Here is an 18,500-nt window from a genome sequence, read left to right as displayed (position 1 = left end):
AGTGAAAGAAGAGATCATGTAAGAAGAAAGAAGAGATCATGTAAGAAGAAAGAAGAGATCATGTAAGAAGAAAGAAAAATTCTGGAACAGGAGTGTAGGCTGGACAGAAGGAGTAGCTATCCTGCCAGTCAGACCCTCCAACCATTTTTAATTGACATCACTAAAAGAGACAACATTCTCTGCACCCCAAAAAGTGGAGTATTTTCAAAATGTAACACTAGCAAACGATATAATTGAATCATTAATTAAGAACAAAAAGATATTAGATACAAGAATAATGAGTTGTAAACAAGTGTCATAAATTTAGAAGAGAAAAGTAAGAGGGAAAAAATCCTACGATACATGTACGTTCAAGGACACAGTTGAGCGCTCTCAGTATATACATGTGTGCTGCATCCTGATGAAACTAGGCGCTCGTAAAAAATAATGAAATCAAAGAAATCTATGTTTTTTCATCCATTAATGTCCATTTCAAATCACATTTCTGTGTAGATTATACAGAAAAACTTTGATGATCAAAGGGCACATTAAATTTTAATTTGTCTTTTGTTTTAGTAAGAGTTTTACGGCACTTGCAACACAATAAGGTCATATAAGTGGCGAAGTTTAGAGGTGTTATAAGAGAGTAACAAACACAAAAAAAGAAGGAGGGGAGATTAGGACAATAGATGTTTGATAGGAAACAGCAAACCACACCAGAGCACCCGGCAACCACCCACAAATTTCAATTTGCAGTCTTCAAGGACCCTCAAGCTTTGAACGTTACCAAACCTTGGCATCCACCTTCTCGCTAATTTTACCAGACACCAGGCAAGCCGACCTCCTTCTCATGCAAATATCAACTTCCATTTGAGATTATAAAAGAGTTTTTTTTGTTTTTTTGTTTTTAATCAAAAGCAATATAAATACAAATAAACAAGCTTTCAGGTTATACCAATAACTCTACATGCCCAAACATTGACGTGTCTAGTGACACATTTCATTTGTTCCGGAACAGGCACTTTTTTCCTCTACTATTTTATGACTGATCTCCCATGTCTTACATGAGAATCAACACAATTTACATCATTTTAGAAGCGCGCTGTTTTGACCCCGCCATTCAAGACATGCAGCTGAAAAGAATGTAAACCTCTCTTCCGACTTAAATTTCCATCGAGATGGTTCATCATGAACAAGAAAGCATAATAAAAAAAATCCCCAAACTGCCCTCTGACCATGCATCATGCCCCCCCCCCCTCCCCTCCACAGCCGGAATCAACCAGGAACTTAAGACATATGAGAGGCAAACACCCAAGCCTCAAGGCCCAGAAGTCTACAGGACGGCTCAACAGTACCTTAACTTAACCCTTCCAGCCCCAGCCATTTTTGTGCACTTCATGAACAAGTCACGATATTTTGTCTGCGAACACAACACATACTACTAAATTCCTACCTTAATAGGATCCGCAAGGATACCCCACCCGACTGCCCGCTGTGCGACTGCCAGGATGAAACAGTACCACACCACCTCTTTAACTGCCCAGCACTTTGTGACCTGCGTAGCACCTACCTACCTGCCTCCCCAGACATTGGAAACATTCTATACAGCGACAAAGCACAGCTGATTAAAACCTGTCAATTCTTTGCCATATCGACAGACCGAAGGGCTAGAACCAAAATGGCCGCTGGATCGGAAAAGTAAAGTAAAAGAAAGTGCACTTCATAACCCCAGTCCCAGCCAACGCAGAAGTATTTCAGAAAAAGAGGCCGGCATTCAAAAAAACAAAAACAAAAAAAGTATATAGTGTTTTTGTAATGGGTTTTAGAAATTAACATATAACAACATTTAAACGTAAAGGAACAAACATAAAAATTAAAGTTTAATTAGGTTAGCCAATTTCGAAAACTGGGCAAATTTTGTACCCCCTGAAGCAGAATACACGCTCTTGGGACGGTGGGAGGTACAAGCGCTGCTGAAAATATACGCTCATGGGGCGGGAAGGGTTAACGCCTTACTTGCTCTGGTGTGGTCTGCTCCTTCTTTCTCATCAAACAACTATCATCATCCTCATCTCTCCTTCTTTTATTTGTACATTACGGTCTAGTGACACCTCTAATCTTCAGCACTTATCAGAACTATTTTTTGCAAGAGCTGTAAAACATACTGAAACTTTCAAAACCCTTCTTCAAGAAGTTTAGTTGGGTATTCATCAAAGTACAAAAACCAAAACAACAAACAGGAAATACAGTTACAAAATAATTTGAAGAGTATAAATGTGTTATAAATAGATTGGAAACGACGAGAATGAAAATTAATAGTTTAATAGTTTTAGTAGAGGTTTTACGGCGCTCGCAACTGCGTAAGGTCATATGAGCGCCAGAAGATTAGAGGTGTTACAAGAGAGTAACAAACATTAAAAAGAAGAAGGGGAGATAAGGACGATAGATGTTTGATAGGAAAGAAGAAGCAAACCACACCAGAGCACCCGCCAACCACCCACAGAAACAAAATTAATATATGAACCACTCCACTGCTGACTATAGTTCTACTCATGACTCATGTTTAGTTTTTTTAGTGAGAGTTTAACAGCACTTGTAACACAATAAGGTCATATAAGAGCTGAAGATTAAAGATGTTATATCAGAGAAACATATAAAATATATGAAAAAAAGAAGGACAATGCTTGATAGGAAACAAGGAGCAAACCACACCAGAGCACCCTCCAACCACCCGCATCTCATGCGACTCAATAGAACCCAAGAACGACAAAGGTTAATTCCACAGGATGCACACGGGACATCTACACCTGTTTGATTGTTAGAGTAAAGAGAAGCACATCCGACACAATAACGGTCATTTAGTGCTGGAAAAAGTAAGATAGACAGACAGAAACAACAAAGGGGAAAGTGAAGAAGTAGGACCTACCAGTGGTGGCACCCTCCAACCACCCACGCATGTTACACACAGACAGAAAGAAAAAACAAAGGGGAAAGTGAAGAAGTAGGACCTACCAGTGGTGGCGCCCTCCAACCACCCACGCATGTTACACACAGACAGAAAGAAAAAACAAAGGGGAAAGTGAAGAAGTAGGACCTACCAGTGGTGGCGCCCTCCAACCACCCACGCATGTTACACACAGACAGAAAGAAAAAACAAAGGGGAAAGTGAAGAAGTAGGACCTACCAGTGGTGGCGCCCTCCAACCACCCACGCATGTTACACACAGACAGACAGAAACAACAGGGGGAAAGTACAGAAATTAGACCTACAAGTGGCGCCCTCCAACCACCCGCCCCACCCTCAGCGCCGCGGAGAGGTACGGCAAAGTAACACGGACACAAACGTGAACAGAAAACTCCAAACAAAACAAAACCCAAACAATTGAGACATGCTTAAAAAAACAAACCATAGATCGTCCATATTGTGCTGAGGTCACCTATTCCAAACGCATAAAACGAAAAAAAAGAAAAACCTCAGAGAGATACAACATCTGACCTACATTTGTGAGACAGCGTGGTGGAGTCAGGCTCTCGTCAATTTTTGGGCATGTACAGTTATTGGTATCATCTTACAGCTTGTTCACTTGTCTTTATTTGGATGGGAAAAAAATATACATTTATCTTAAATACAAGTCGAGATATTTGTGAAAGAAGGAGGTGGGGGTCACCTGTTTTCAGAGGTAAAGTTAGTGAGAAAATGGCAGCCAAAGATTTGTTTTCTTAGCTAAAGAGTCCGTGGTAACTGAAAATTTACATTTTTTGTGCCTTAAATCAACGTTTTTCAGAAAAATCCACACAGAAATGAGTTTTTTAATGGGCATGGAATGTGTTGAGCCAAAAACACAAATTTGATAAAAACTCACAAACCTGCTGAAAAATGCAAGTTTCTTCACTTTGATTATTTTGACGAGAGCCCGATTCCACTACGCTGCCTCACATATAGAGACAGGAGGCATAGAAAACAAAACAACGATTCACATCTACCAATGACCGGTTCGAGAATGGTGCTTAATACCTTTCCTGCGAACATCACATCAATGCTGTGCTATACAGTAGAATCTTGGCAAAGGGGGGGGGGCAGTCTTGTCACTGACAAAAATGTCTCTTATTTCCCACCTACACAAGAAATCACAAGCCTCTACCTTTTGTTGTTGTTTCGTAAGAGTTTTACGGTGCTCGCAACTGCATACGGTCATATATATGAGCGCACGAAACACAAGTCTGTTGCGTTCATGACATTTCTTAGCATGGCTTTCTTTCTGGTCAATGAACAGATTAAAATGTTAAAAATTCATGATTAAAAATCTCAATTTCTGAGGCCAAAAGTTCTCAGCCAAATATGTAACATGCTCACCCACCCAGACCAGAACCAAGCATCCATGAGATAAAAACCCTCAAGCAACAGATTTTTTTAAAAAGTCAGTAAACAGTGCCAGCCAGCACTACACGAAAGATAGCATTATGACTGAATCGCAAACATATCACACCCCCATACACACGATTCAGTCCATATATAGGAGGCGGCTACGCCACGCTGCTCAGGGCAGGAAAGGTGCTAAACAACCACCAAAGCAGAAAAACAACAGCAGAAAAAGCTGAGAGACTCAGAAGCAGAATCCACTGTCTAGTATAAAAAGAAAAAGCCTGGATGGGTTAATAATGGCTCTACTACAAGCAAGCTCTAGGTGCTGTCGAGTCAAGCGTGTACCTTGGCGTTATTTCTCGCTAGCTCCTGCCCGTCTTGCCGAGGGCTGGCAAAGGCTTCGGGACCAAGTTCTGGGCCACTGCTGACCACAGCATCCTAGAGTGGGCCGTGGGCCGTGGGAGGCGTGGTCACACAAGACAGTGAAATCAGAGCGGGCACCCCGGACACAAGCACAACATTACACCACACTAACCTTTTAGTTTTTGTAAGAAGAGTTTTACGGCACTTGCAATTCAGTAAGGTCATATAAGTGAGCGTCAAAGATTAGAGGTGTTACAAGATAGTAACAAACACAAAAAAAGAAGGAGGGGATATAAGGTTGATAGATATTCAATAGGAAAGAAGGAGCCAACCACACCAGAGCACCCACCAACCACCTACAACCACCTACGGAGGCGACTAACCATCTCTGCTAATGCAACCATACTTTGAAGAAGAAAAAAAAACCCACACTTACATCGATTTCAGCATGAAATTTTTTAAAATCTAGTTTAATTTAAACATCATAAGTCCTACCCCATTTTCTGACAAAACATTTCGTTCACACTCACAATTGTGAGGCAGCGTGGTGGAATCAGGCTCTCGTCAATTTTTTAGTTCTTTAGTGGGCATTAAAGGTGTTGAGCGAAAAAACAAAAATTTGATAAAAATGCGCAAACCTGCGGAAAAATGCAAGTTTTTTCACTTTGATTATTTGACGAAACCCTGATTCCACCACGCTGCCTCACAATTGTCTTCGAATAAACTGATCCCCATTTACACTATTTTTTCTTTCAATGTCTTCCTTGATCAAAGAACAAGTGTCTTCACTGACAATAAAATCGAAATAAAATATCTGCAAGCTAAATCAAACTACACATTCCTCTAAAGCTAAGCACCATACAGGAAAATTCTCAAAAGCACAATCAAAATAACACCCAGATAACTACAGTACACACAAATCCTACTTTTGAAGAGGAAAATTGACTTTTCAGCTCATCATATTTACGTCAAGCCCTCATATATGATCCTATGCAGTTGTGAGCGCCGTAAAACTCTTACCCCTAATTTTTTATTTTAAAAAAAATGGTATTTATTTTAATGATAGCAATGATAAAACTTCACTTTAAAAAAATCAAATCTAAATGACAGCTGAATCTGTCCTTTATTCCAACATAACCATGTTTTCGAGCCTGCTGTGTTTATCAAAGCGCTTTAGCGTAGGTAGTAACGTAGCACACTACAGTCAACACTGAAAACACTGAACAAGCGGGGGGGGGTGTGTGTGTGGGGGAGACAACAGCTTCTCACACTCCCGCGAACATCCTAAATATGTGTCACGGCACAGCGGAACCAGGCGTTCGTCAATTCTTGAGCATATGGAATTATAGGTATAATCTTAAAGCTTGTTTATATATGTCTATTGACCGATGAAAAAAAATGATCTATTGATCTTGATAGAAGTGAATATACTATGTGATTGAAGAAGGTGGGGGTCACCTGGTTTCGCGAGAAAATGGTAGCCAAAGTTTGGTGATTTCTACAGCTTGAGGGTACTTGGAAACTGAAAATTTACATTATTTGTGCCGCTAATCAACATTTTCAGTAAAATCCACAAAGAAATGTGTTTATAAACGGACATTAAAGATAATAATATAAAGCCAAAAAGCAAAAATTTGATAAAAATTACAAAACCGGCAGAAAAATGCCCGTATCTTCGATTTCATTTTGACGAGCACCTGACTTCACTGTGAAGTCTCACGTACGCTCCCAACATCGGCAATAACTACAAACCTCCATCTCAACTACGTCAAGATCTCTTGTGTAAGTTCAGTTTGAATGAAGCTGTGGTTTATTCTCTGCCCAACTGTGAAAGACACCTTGCAGGAAACAGTACAGTGGCCTCGTTGTTACAACAAATCCTTAGAAAATTTTCGAGAAGCGGGAGAAGCAGAGAGGCCACTTCCTGATACTGACCAGAAAGAAGAGCAAGGCTTCAACACGCTGTTCTAAGGTCCCAACCCCAGAAAGCAATATCGTTCAGGAGACAAAAACAAAACTGTTTTATTCAATAACCAGTTATTTATTCAATAACCAGTTATTTATTCAATAATTATTTATTCAATAACCAGTTATTTATTCAATAACCAGTTATTTATTCAATAACCAGACAGTTACAACTCTACCTACTTTAAGTACCTTTTCTTGTTTTTCTATTTTTTCAACATTTAGAATTGGAATTTTGACCAAATATTTCTCGAGCTAATGAACCCAATACCACAGACTAAGAAGTTGGAAAACAATCTTTTTTTCAAAAAAAAATAATTAAAAAATAAACTTTGGCACTTTGTACATTAGAACAGCTGACTAACCATATTATCTCCACAACAAAAAATGAGAGTGAGAGAGAGAGAGAGAGAGAGAGAGAGAGAGACAGAAGGAGAGAGAGAGCAACATAACACATACACTGGAGTAGCACATCGATCATCTAATACACATGTGTCTGGTACCAAGAAACAATGCATAGTGGGCGAGAGAGTATTCATTGGTGAAGGCAAATGTGTGGTGCGCTGACAAAATGAGTTAATTCACAGATTTTAGCCCTGCGGACACGGATACATACATCAAATGTATAGCTTAGGACTGCACGATTTACTATGTGAAACGATAAGACATGCTAAACTTGAAGAAAACGGCATCAGTTGAAAACCTATAAATTTGAGGGGTCAATTTTTAATTTTAGGACGGCATCTCTATTCGTGGATTGCGAGAAGTGACTCACTTTGTCAGCGCGTCTCATAAACAGACAAGCCAACAGACGTGCTTGAGCCAGATAGGACAGACGACGACGATGCACAAGGTACGTGGGCACTGCTGGCACAATGTGAACAGGAAGCTAGTGGCTAGATATTTACACACCACGTTACTTTAGTTTAGTTTTAGTAAGAGTTTTACGGCACTCGCAACTGCATAAGGTCATATGAGCGCCAGAAGATTACAGGTGTTACAGGAGAGTAACAAACATAAAAAAAGAAGAAGGGGAGATAAGGACGATAGATGTTTGATAGGAAAGAAGGAGCAAACCACACCAGAGCACCCGCCAACCACCCACACACGTTACTTTTTTATTACAAAAACCCTACATAGCTAGCACCTGGAGTGTAGTTTAGCTTAGTTACAGGAAACAAGCAACTAGATATGTGAGGCAGCGTGGTGGTATCAGGCTCTCGTCAATATTTGGGCATGTAGAGTTATTGGTATCATCTTAAAGTTTATTCACTTGTCTTTATTTGGTTGAAAAAAATATCCATTTATCTTTAATACAAGTCGAGATATTTGTGAATGAAGGAGGTGGGGGTCACCTGTTTTCAGAGGTAAAATTAGTGAGAAAATGGCCGCCAAAGATTAGTTATTTCCTTAGCTTAAGAGTCCGTATTAACAGAAAATTTACATTTTTTGTGCCTTTAATCAACGTTTTTTAGAAAAATCCACACAGAAATGAGTTCTTTAATGGACATGAAAGGTGTTGAGCCAAGAAACACAATTTTGATACAAATTCACAAACCTGTGGAAAAATGCAAGTTTCTTCACTTTGATTATTTTGACGAGAGCCTGATTCCACAACGCTGCCTCATATATTCATACAACAAGTTACTTATTATTACAAAACCCCCACGTGCTCATCATAACTCTATACAATAATTGTAGCCTAGCTTAGTTCGTTTGCTTGGGTTCAATAGGTGTTTTATGGCACCATCGACTCAGTTTTGGTCATGTGGTAACGTAGAGAAGCTATACAGGCCGACAGATGAACTGAGCAGGACGGCCCAATTTATGACAGATACCAGACTTCAAGTGTGATGAGATCGAGAAGAAGAAGAAGAGATGTGGGGACGTAGCTTAGTTTGAGAAAAGAGAAGTATGCATTGACACAAAGATTTAGTACTGGGGGAAAAAGAACATAATAGACAGCCAGAAACGACAGTGGGCGAGAAAGAAAAGAAGCAGTACCTACCAGTGGCGCCCTCTATCTACCTCTGTTTACCTCACGAAAAGCCTGAGTGTGAAGCACAGATACCCCAGGAACACACACTATGTTAATTCTCTTTCTAGGGTATAGCCCACAGTTTTAGGGGTTTAAGTACCGCGTCAAATATCAATTTACCGTGGTCCACACCCTCAGAGACAGGGGGAGGGGGGGAGAGGAGGGGGAGGGGAGGGGGGGAGGAGAGAAAGAGAGAGAGAGAGAGATATGAAATATGGAGATATGAAAAAGAGAGAGAGTGAGCCAGAAAGAGCAGTGAGTATATGTGTGTGCGTGTGCGCACGTGTGCATGCTTGCAACACTAAAAAAAATCCCACAAAGTGCACCTAACCCATCCCGTAAAACCGTTCAGCTACACCGGCAACAAGCAACGTACCGAGGCAGGGTAGGCGTCCCCGGAGGCGATGTACTGTTTGTTGCTGTCGTACAACATCCAGATCTGGCTCTCGTACTCCGACTCGTACAGGTAGTTGCTGAGCAAGGCACAGTCCGGCGTTACGTCTGCTCCCTTGTGCTGCAGAAAAACAACCGACAGGCGGAAAGAAATTAGGTCACTCATACTACACTGCTCAACCAACTGGAAAAAGAAAACGAGGAAGACCAACTGGAAGCTATATATATATAAAGGCACAATTAGAGATGAGGCAATCACCCACGGCCTGGATGTGCCGAAATTGGAGAAGGTGGCCAGGGACAGACAAGTGTGGCGTCGACTGCTCTCTGCCTTATGTACTTGGCGGTATAGGGAGAGAGTAAGTAAGTGAGTGAGTAAGTAAGTGAGTGAGTAAGTGAGTAAGTAAGTGAGTGAGTAAGTAAGTGAGTAAGTAAGTAAGTAAGTAAGTAAGTGAGTAAGTAAGTAAGCGAGTAAGAAACTAAGTACGTGAGTAAGTGAGGACGTAAGTAGTTAAGTAAGTGAGTGAGTAAGTAAGTGAGTGAGTAAGTGAGTGAGTAAGTAAGTGAGTAAGTAAGTAAGTAAGTGAGTAAGAAAGTAAGTACGTGAGTAAGTGAGGAAGTAAGTAAGTAAGTAAGTAAGTAAGTAAGTGAGTAAGTAAGTAAGTAAGTGAGTAAGAAAGTAAGTACGTGAGTAAGTGAGGAAGTAAGTAAGTAAGTAAGTAAGTAAGTAAGTAAGTAAGTGAGTAAGTAAGTAAGTAAGTAAGTAAGTAAGTAAGTAAGTAAGTAAGTAAGTAAGTGAGTAAGAAAGTAAGTAAGTGAGTAAGAAAGTAAGTAAGAAAGTAAGTGAGTAAGTAAGTGAGTAAGTGAGTAAGAAAGTAAGTACGTGAGTGAGTAAGTAAGTAAGTAAGTAGGTGAGTAAGAAAGTGAGTAAGTGAGTGAGTAACTAAGTAAGTAAGGAAGGAAGGAAGGAAGGAAGGAAGGAAAGAAGGAAGGAGGGAGGGAGGAAGGAAGGAAGGAAGGAAGGAAGGAAGGAAGGAAGGAAGGAAGGAAGGAAGGAAGGAAGGAAGGAAGGAAGGAAGTGTAGTAAAGTAAAGTAAAATAAAGTAAGGTAAGGCAAGGCAAGGTAAGGTAAGGAAGGCAGGTAGGAAAGTAAGAAAATACAGTAAACAAGTACGTATACTACGCCGATTATATTGAAGAACAAAGCGCAAAAAGTACAAAAGAGCCAAGAGGCCATTTTGAGCGGAAAAAAAAAAGGTTTTGAATATGCGAAGCGAGCTGACAAAATGGGTGACTTCTCCCAGTCTATGTATGGAGGTATTGGTCAAAAATTGACATGGGGGTGATGTCAAAATACATGTAATCCAATTGATAGATTTTTAACTGATGCTATTTCTCTTTCAAGTTTAACATATTTTTCTTCATTTCTTCCTAATAAATTGTATGAACTCGACATACAAATTTGATGTAACTACATCCACCTTAGAGCTAAAATCCAAGAAGCAACTCATTTTATCAGCATGCATCACGAATCTTGAACCGTCTTTCTCTTCGAAATATTAATGTTGTCTCTATCTCCTTGTCGTATAACGGTAGTGAACGGTTGAATTTATCAGTGAAATGTTAATTTTAAATATTTTTTTTTGGTAAGTGTTTTACAACGTCCACAACTGCATATGGTCATATGAGTGTGACATGTGAACATCTTTCATCTTTTGAAACAGATTAATCTTTATGATTGTTTTGTGAAATGGCTTTAGATACTTTTTGGCCTAAATCTCTTTGATAAACACTTTCTGCAGTAGACTCTTCACCAATCATAGAGAAAAACCCAAGAAAAAGACTTTAAAAATATGAAATTTTAAACAACTACAAAATTAGAGAGAGATAGAAATCATCTCACAATGGATATTACACATTTATCTCAAACTGACAGTTGTCTGTCATTTTTGCAATAAAATAATACATAGTGCAATCTTCAAAAATGCATTTTTAAATAATTTTTTTTGGTTTGAGATCTTCAAAACCCAGCAAGAAAGAGTCACATGTGAGTCATTTTCATAATTTTGATACACAGGTTGTGAAATTGATACTTGTACAAATGTGAGGTAGTTTTCAATAAGTTTATGAACCAAAATAGTACAGTCACCAGACCACAGAGTCCAACTTTGTCCACTAAACTTCCCTCACAGGGAGGGACACATTATTTAAAAACTGTTATGTCAGAAGGCTTGCAAGAGGGAAATTGTAGGTCAAGCTCAATTTAAAAATAAAAAAAGACAAACAAACTTACACAATGGAAATTGTAGGTCAGCTCCATTTGTAACAAAACCCACTCACAAGATGGAAATTGTAAGCCAGCTCAATTTTCGTTAAAAACCACTCACATGACGTAAATTGTAGGTCAGCTCAATTTTTAAAAAACAAAAAACACTTACAAGATTGAAATTGTAGGTCAGCTCATTAAAAAACAAATACTTACACGATGGAAATTGTTTGTCACCTCAATTTTAAAAAAAAATAATTTTAAACTTACGTGATGAAATTTTGTAGTTCAGCTCAATTTTTTTAAAAAATAAACAAACTTACTCAATGGAAATTGTAGGTCAGCTCAATTTTGAAAAACAACAAAACCACTTACAAGACTGAAATTGTAGGTCAACTCATTAAAAAACAAACATTTAACGGGGGAAATTGTTGGTCACCTCAATTTTTTTTTTAAACAAAAAAACTTACGTGATGAAATTTTGTAGGTCAGCTCAATTTTTAAAAAACCAAAAACTTACTCAATGGAAACTGTAGGTCAGCTCAATTTAAAAAAACAAAACCACTTACAAGATGGAAATTGTAGGTGAGCTCAATAGCGTGGATCTGGCGTCCGTCTTTCAGCTGATCCCGTTCTTTGGACATGGCCTTGATCTTGTAGTCTGAGGGTCTAGAACAAGGGAGAAAAGTTGACGCACAGTTGAGGCAGGTGATGTCGGTCAAACCGTCAATGTGCTACTATAATGACCTCGGCCATTTATCTTACATTTTGAGTCAAGAAGTGCCTTGTTCGCACATAACAAGGCTCACAGCGTAGGCAGGGTTGTTTGTTTCGGTAAGTGTTTTACTGCGGTCGCAACTGCATAAGGTAATATGAGCACACGAGACACACAGGACATTTTCAGTTTGGTAGGAATTTTGATATGCCCGGGGCGGCGGCCAAAGCCTACTCTTATAGATTTTAGGACCATTAAGGGATCTTCAACGTGCGGAACTTGTAGACGGGACACCCAAGATTTTTCGTCTTTATCCGAGAAGGCTAGGTGTTAGATCTTAACTCTCATAAGGTCAGGGATGTGGCTGAAAGACAGAAGTAAGAAGGAGCCAAGAAATAACAGTGGGAAAAGCTGCAGAAAGAGTCAGGAGCCCAGGGGGGGGAGGGGGGCAGAAGAAAGTGGAGACGAAAGCACACAACAGGACATGGCAGTTTTGTAAGAGTTTTACGGCACTTGCAACACAATAAAGTCATATAAGAGCTGAAGATTGGAGGTGTTACAAGAGAGTAACAAACACAAAATAGAAGGAGGGGAGATAAGGACGGACAGACGTTTGATAGGAAAGAAGGAGCAAACCACACCAGAGCTCCCGCCAACCACCCACGGACATGGTTAGAAAGCAAGAAAAGAAATGAAAGGAGAAAATTTTCCGTAGCTGTCAGGTTCCGAACCCGGGACCTATTGAATGAGAGGCGAACACTGTAACTTCCAGACCACGAGAGTCCGCCATAGGCAGGATTAGCATGTGCAAAAAATTTGGGGGGATTTTTTTTTTTGACTGCTCAGCGTAAAAGTCCATCATGCGTCACTTTTCGAAATAGCGCATAGCCGAGTCTTCCACTAAGTAGTGCGTTTTGCGTTGGCCTCTTTCCTTGACACTTCTAGGACGTACCTGAGTGGGAAAATGGCCGTCTTGAGCGTCAGTGACGGGGCCAGGTCTTCTGTCTTGATGGGAGAGATGACGTCAAACCTGGCAATGCCTTCTCCTCCATGCTGGGGATGATAGGGGAATAGAATAAGACTGGTTGTTTGTAGCTTTTTTTTTTTTTTTTTTAGTTTAGTTTTTGTAAGAGTTTTACGACACTTGCAACACAATTAGGTCATATAAGTGCCGAAGATTAGAGGGGAGTAACAAACACAAATAGGAAGGAGGGGAGATAAAGACGATAGATGTTTGATAGTAAAGACGGAGCAAACCACGCCAGAGCACCTGCCAACCACCCACGACTGTTTGTTTGTTGGTTTGTTTGATTGTTTGTTTGTTTGTTTGTTTGTTTGATTGTTTGTTTGATTGTTTGTTTGTTTGAGTAAAGAGAAGCACGTCATCACAATAATGGTCATTTAGTGCTGGGGAAAAGTAAGACAGACAGACAGACAGAATTAACAAAGGGAAAGTAAAGAAGTAGGACCTACCAGTGGCGCCCTCCAACCACCCACACAGACAGAATTAACAAAGGGAAAGTAAAGAAGTAGGACCTACCAGTGGCACCCTCCAACCACCCAAACAGACGGACAGAAACACCAGAGGGACAGTAAAGAAATAGGACCTACCAGCCTACCAGTGGCGCCCTCCAACCACCCACCCACACAGACAGACAGACAGAAACAACAGAGGGAAAGAAAAGAAGTAGGACCTACCAGTGGCACCCTCTAAGGAACAAGACTGACAAGTATCATGAGTGTTTTGACATGGCAATCAATAACAATAATCTAACCTCTAGGCCACTAGAGCCCCCTAACGAGAAGTGTAAATTGCCAAAATAGTAAAACAATCTAATCCATGTGCAGACAACTACAGTTTAAAATATCCTTCGCCGCATCCAAATGGTCACATCAATGATTAAAATAAAACGTTTTCTTTTCTAACTTAAAATGCAACATTCTTTTGAAAATGTAAGCAAATTTTTATACCAGGCGAGCATACAGTACTTGTTAACCATCATCATCGTAGAACAAATACAAACTGACTGCTCAGTGTCAGATTCTATCTTATCATACGTCACTTTTCAACATGGCGTATGGCAGGGATCTTAACATTTAAGGGGAGGGGCCGGTTTTAAACTTGATGATTTTGGGTCAATTTATTTTGGTATCTGGACTTTTGACGTATTATAATACTTCAACCACTTGTAAATCTAAAAACTGCATACTCTTTTTGTTACAATCAACATCTTTCAGATTTTCTGTCCTAGAACTTTTATTTTGCCTATTATGTAACAAATTGTCGGGTTTTTTTTTCAAACCTTCAATCTTTGATAGTTTTTCTCATCTACCTTTGTATTTTCTATTTGATCTCAATGACATTTTCAGAGCTTGTTATTCACACCATAACTTAACTTACTACAGGTGGAAAAGCAAATAGATGCATTCATAAGTGAGTTACATGGATGAGAATGAAATCAAATTCAGAGGCATGAAGGGGTAGGTCAGTTATCCATCTCGAACTTTTTTCCTATTCAAGATATCCAAGACCCTAACTGTATGAAATTTTGTATTGAGTATATCTATCAATGTACCAGGGTACATAAAAAAATCCTTTTTACTTTTATGAAAGTTGTTTAATTTCAATATGGCCGCCATTACCATAGTAACTGTTGACTTAACAAACAAAAAAAGAAGTTACATTTTAGAGATGTTTTCCTGTTATATCCTCTTGCTATAAGGCTTTACCTGAAAGGTCATAGTTACGGAGATAGGTTTATAACAAACCCCCCCCCCTTAACAGTCGAAAGCAGAAACCATGTATCTCACCACTGTTGGGGAATCTGTGGTGAGCTGCGCCCCGTAGAAGGTGACGGTGTAGTCCAGGAGCACGTCTCCCAGGCTGGCCCACCACTTGGCTATACACACCTCCAGCGTGATGTCTCCCTGGGGGAACACAATACGTCCACGGGTTACAGAGAGAATACATTGCAACTTGTCGTCGACTCAGAACTATTTTGTCCAAAGCGTACTTAAGTAAAGAGGCGGCACGTTGGACAAAATAGTTCTGAAGCGAGGTTGTGTGTGTACGTTCACATGTGCATGCATTTACCACATCGCAGCAAATTTCTCTTTGAGGAGACCAATAAAATGTTATCGTTTCTTATCTTATGCCTCTTAAATAACCTAATAGTCTTGATAGGGAAATAAAATCTATACCATTTCACCATTTGAAAAAATCTTATCTTATAATGTAAAATGTCCCGGTCTGACAGAATCATATCCAGGGAGGCACATCAGTCATTCAAATAAACAAATGGCAATAGCAAAAATAACAACAAAAAAACAACAACATTCAATCAGGACAGGAAAATGGCACTGCTAATCTATTATCTATTTGTGGTGGCCGAATGTTGCTATTCAAAAGGCTTTTTATTGGCTGCAACGATCGACATGCGGTTTTCGCTAAAAGATTCCTTAAAATATTCTCCAGATCATGGCGCCCTTGGTTTTTTTCAGTTTTGAGACAGTTTTGCTGCAAAAAGCTAAATTTCTTTACTTCGCCGATCGCTTTTGTAGGCCAACGCTTCTGTCTTTGTAATTTTAGAAAATCCGTAAGTGATATTTCGCGAGGCGCATTTTGTTTTGAGAGTATAGATCTAGACCTTCTAATTTTTTGCATCTTTCAAGACTTATTGCCCCATTCCAGTGGAGTGTAAATATAGTAGGCCAATGACTTTTAGTTGATGTTAATGCACCGATCATTCCTTTCATCGAAAGGGGGCCCAGCTTGTTTATACTAAATGCAAGTACTAATAAATACAAAAACGCTAGAGGTAATAATTTATTAATTAACCCAAAAACTTTTTTCAGCTTGCCAGGACAGGAAAACGGCCCTGCTCATCTATACCAAAGGCAATTACTACTAAATGCAAAAGCACCAACAGTCATAACTTATTAACTAATCCACAACATTTTTTTTTTTTTACTGACGATGACAGGAAATGCGTAGGTTCCCTCTCCGCGGTCGCTGATGGTGACAAACTTGGAGAACTCGTGGAACTTGTAGGCGCGTTGCGGGGACATCTGTAGCGTGTGCACCAGGAAGCGCCCGCTTTTCTCCGTGTCTTGTGACGTCAGCTTCAGCACTGGGGGAATTGAAGAACGGCGCGCATTAGCATACCACAGTTCAGAATGTGGGCGGTTGGCGGGTGCTCTAGTGTGACTCGACACAATGCTCTTTTCCTATCATTAAAGAGCATAAAGCTTGCCCATGAGCGTGAATTTGCGCTGTGCAAATGTTATCTATTATTATTACTTTTATCATCTATCATCTTTATCACTCTTTTTTTTTTCTTTGACTCTCTTGTAACACCTCTAATCTTTGGCACTTATATAACCTAACTGACTTTGTAGCAAGTGCCAATAGACAGTTCAGGATGATATCAATTATAAGTGAAAAGATAACTTAATCACACTGTATCCACTGATCCGTGAAAATATCTCTAAGATTTTATTTCCACACAGCGCCTTCCAAAAACACGAATCCTTCACCATCAAAAGCCAGTCCTTTAAGTCTGCATAAAACCTAAGCACATCGACACATGAACTGTTGCTTTGTATTCAGATACAGCAAAACGGAGGGACAGAAAATATGTGAGGCAGCGTGGTGGAATCAGGCTCTCGTCAATTTTTGGGCATGTAGAGTTATTGGTATCATCTTAAAACTTGTTCACTTGTCTTTATTTGGTTGAAAAAATATCCATTTATCTTTTATATATGTAGAGATATTTGTGAATGAAGGAGGTGGGTGTCACCTGTTTTCAGAGGTAAAATTTGTGAGAAAATGGCCCCAAAGATTTGTTATTTCCTTAGCTTAAGAGTCCGTGGTAACTGAAATTTTACATTTATTGTACCTTTAATCAACGTTTATCAGAAAAATCCATACAGAAATGAGTTCTTTAATGGGCATGAAAGGTGTTGAGAGAAAAAACTAAATTTTAATAAAAATTCACAAATCTGCGGAAAAATGCAAGTTTCATCACTTTGATTATTTGGACGAGAGCCTGATTCCACCACGCTGCCTCACTAATGTAAAAACCTACCAACGGCACCCTCTAGCCTTTTTTTAACCTCCTGTACCTCCAGTCTGACAGATTACGAACAGTAAAGTCACTCATCTTCCCAGCAATACTCACCAGCGTAAGAAGCGCCGTAGGGCACGTGAATGAACCGCCTGCTTATAAAGCCCGGCTTGAAGTTCACACCCACAGTGGATACACTGACGTTGTGGAGATCCTGCACTCTGGGGAAGACGGGAAGGGGGGGGGGGGTGTAAACAATTGGCAACGTGTCACGACCAGGTGGAATCAGGCCGCTCATCAATTTTTGGACGTACCGGGTTATTGGCATCATCTTAAAGGTTGTTCTGCAACAGTTGGTTTTCTAGGTAGCAACATTCACTTTTTCTGCTCTCCTGTAAAATTGTTTTAAAAAACTTAAGTATACTGTACTTTTTTTAAACGACGGCAGAGAACAAGTCACGATCTTTCGCCTACGAACACAACACATACTACTAAATTCCTACCGTAATAGGATCCGCAAGGATACCCCACCCAACTGCCCGCTGTGCGACTGCCAGGATGAAACAGTACCACACCACCTCTTTAACTGCCCAGCACTTTGTGACCTGCATAGCACCTACCTACCTGCCTCCCCAGACATCGGAAACACTCTATACAGCAACAAAGCACAGCTGATTAAAACCTGCAAATTCTTTGCCATATCGACAGACCGAAGGGCTAGAACCCAAATGGCCGCTGGATCGGAAAAGTAAAGTAAAAGTAAAGTAAAACGCCGGCAGACATGACATTCTCAAGTCTGGTAAAACACCACATTTCCGCTGCCTCTGCTTTACTCCCACTATGGTCAGTAACTACCCAGAGGGATGAAACCTCTCTGAAAATGATTCAAGTTTAACGCCCGTATCAACACTGTTAGGTTATTTAAGAGGCATGACATCCGAGTCTAACACCCATCTCCGAAAGGACCGAGCCAAAGGGAAATTTGTGTTAAGTACCTTTCCCAAGGACACGTTGGACCGAGCTAAGGCTCAAACCCCTGAAACCCGCTATCTCATGATTACAGGTCTGGTAGCTGAAACCTCTCTAAACAAAAGCACTATGACTCTACTCACTTGGTAGGTACCACCACTGTGACCGGTACTCTGAAGATAGCACCGCGCTGAACATTGCTGGCCTCAAACGCTTGGATCTGACAAGGGAAAAAAAAACCCAACAAAATAATCAAAACAGTACTCCCATTTTTTTTTTTTAGTCAAAGTGAAACAACTTGCAAAACACTGAATAAGTCATCACAAATGAAGACAAAACACTGAATAAGTCATCACAAATGAAGACAAAACACTGAATAAGTCA

General features: G+C 39.9%; 1 protein-coding gene across 1 annotated transcript in view; it reads right to left on the bottom strand.

Moving 5' to 3' along the window:
- The window catches only part of LOC101862674 (tripeptidyl-peptidase 2), a gene marked incomplete in the record, with an annotated part of 68,264 nt that overhangs the window by 13,254 nt on the left and 36,510 nt on the right, over positions 1–18,500 (bottom strand). Inside the window, 7 exon segments of the mRNA XM_035971853.1 lie at positions 4,687–4,779; positions 9,084–9,221; positions 11,936–12,035; positions 13,034–13,134; positions 14,893–15,009; positions 16,057–16,211; positions 17,262–17,368. Of these exon segments, the coding sequence (XP_035827746.1) occupies positions 4,687–4,779; positions 9,084–9,221; positions 11,936–12,035; positions 13,034–13,134; positions 14,893–15,009; positions 16,057–16,211; positions 17,262–17,368 (811 nt within the window).

Source organism: Aplysia californica, unplaced genomic scaffold, assembly GCF_000002075.1.
Source record: "Aplysia californica isolate F4 #8 unplaced genomic scaffold, AplCal3.0 scaffold00521, whole genome shotgun sequence".
NCBI lineage: Eukaryota > Metazoa > Mollusca > Gastropoda > Aplysiida > Aplysiidae > Aplysia > Aplysia californica.
The sequence above is the reverse complement of the archived record's forward strand: the minus strand, read 5'-3'. Positions and strand labels throughout refer to the sequence as shown.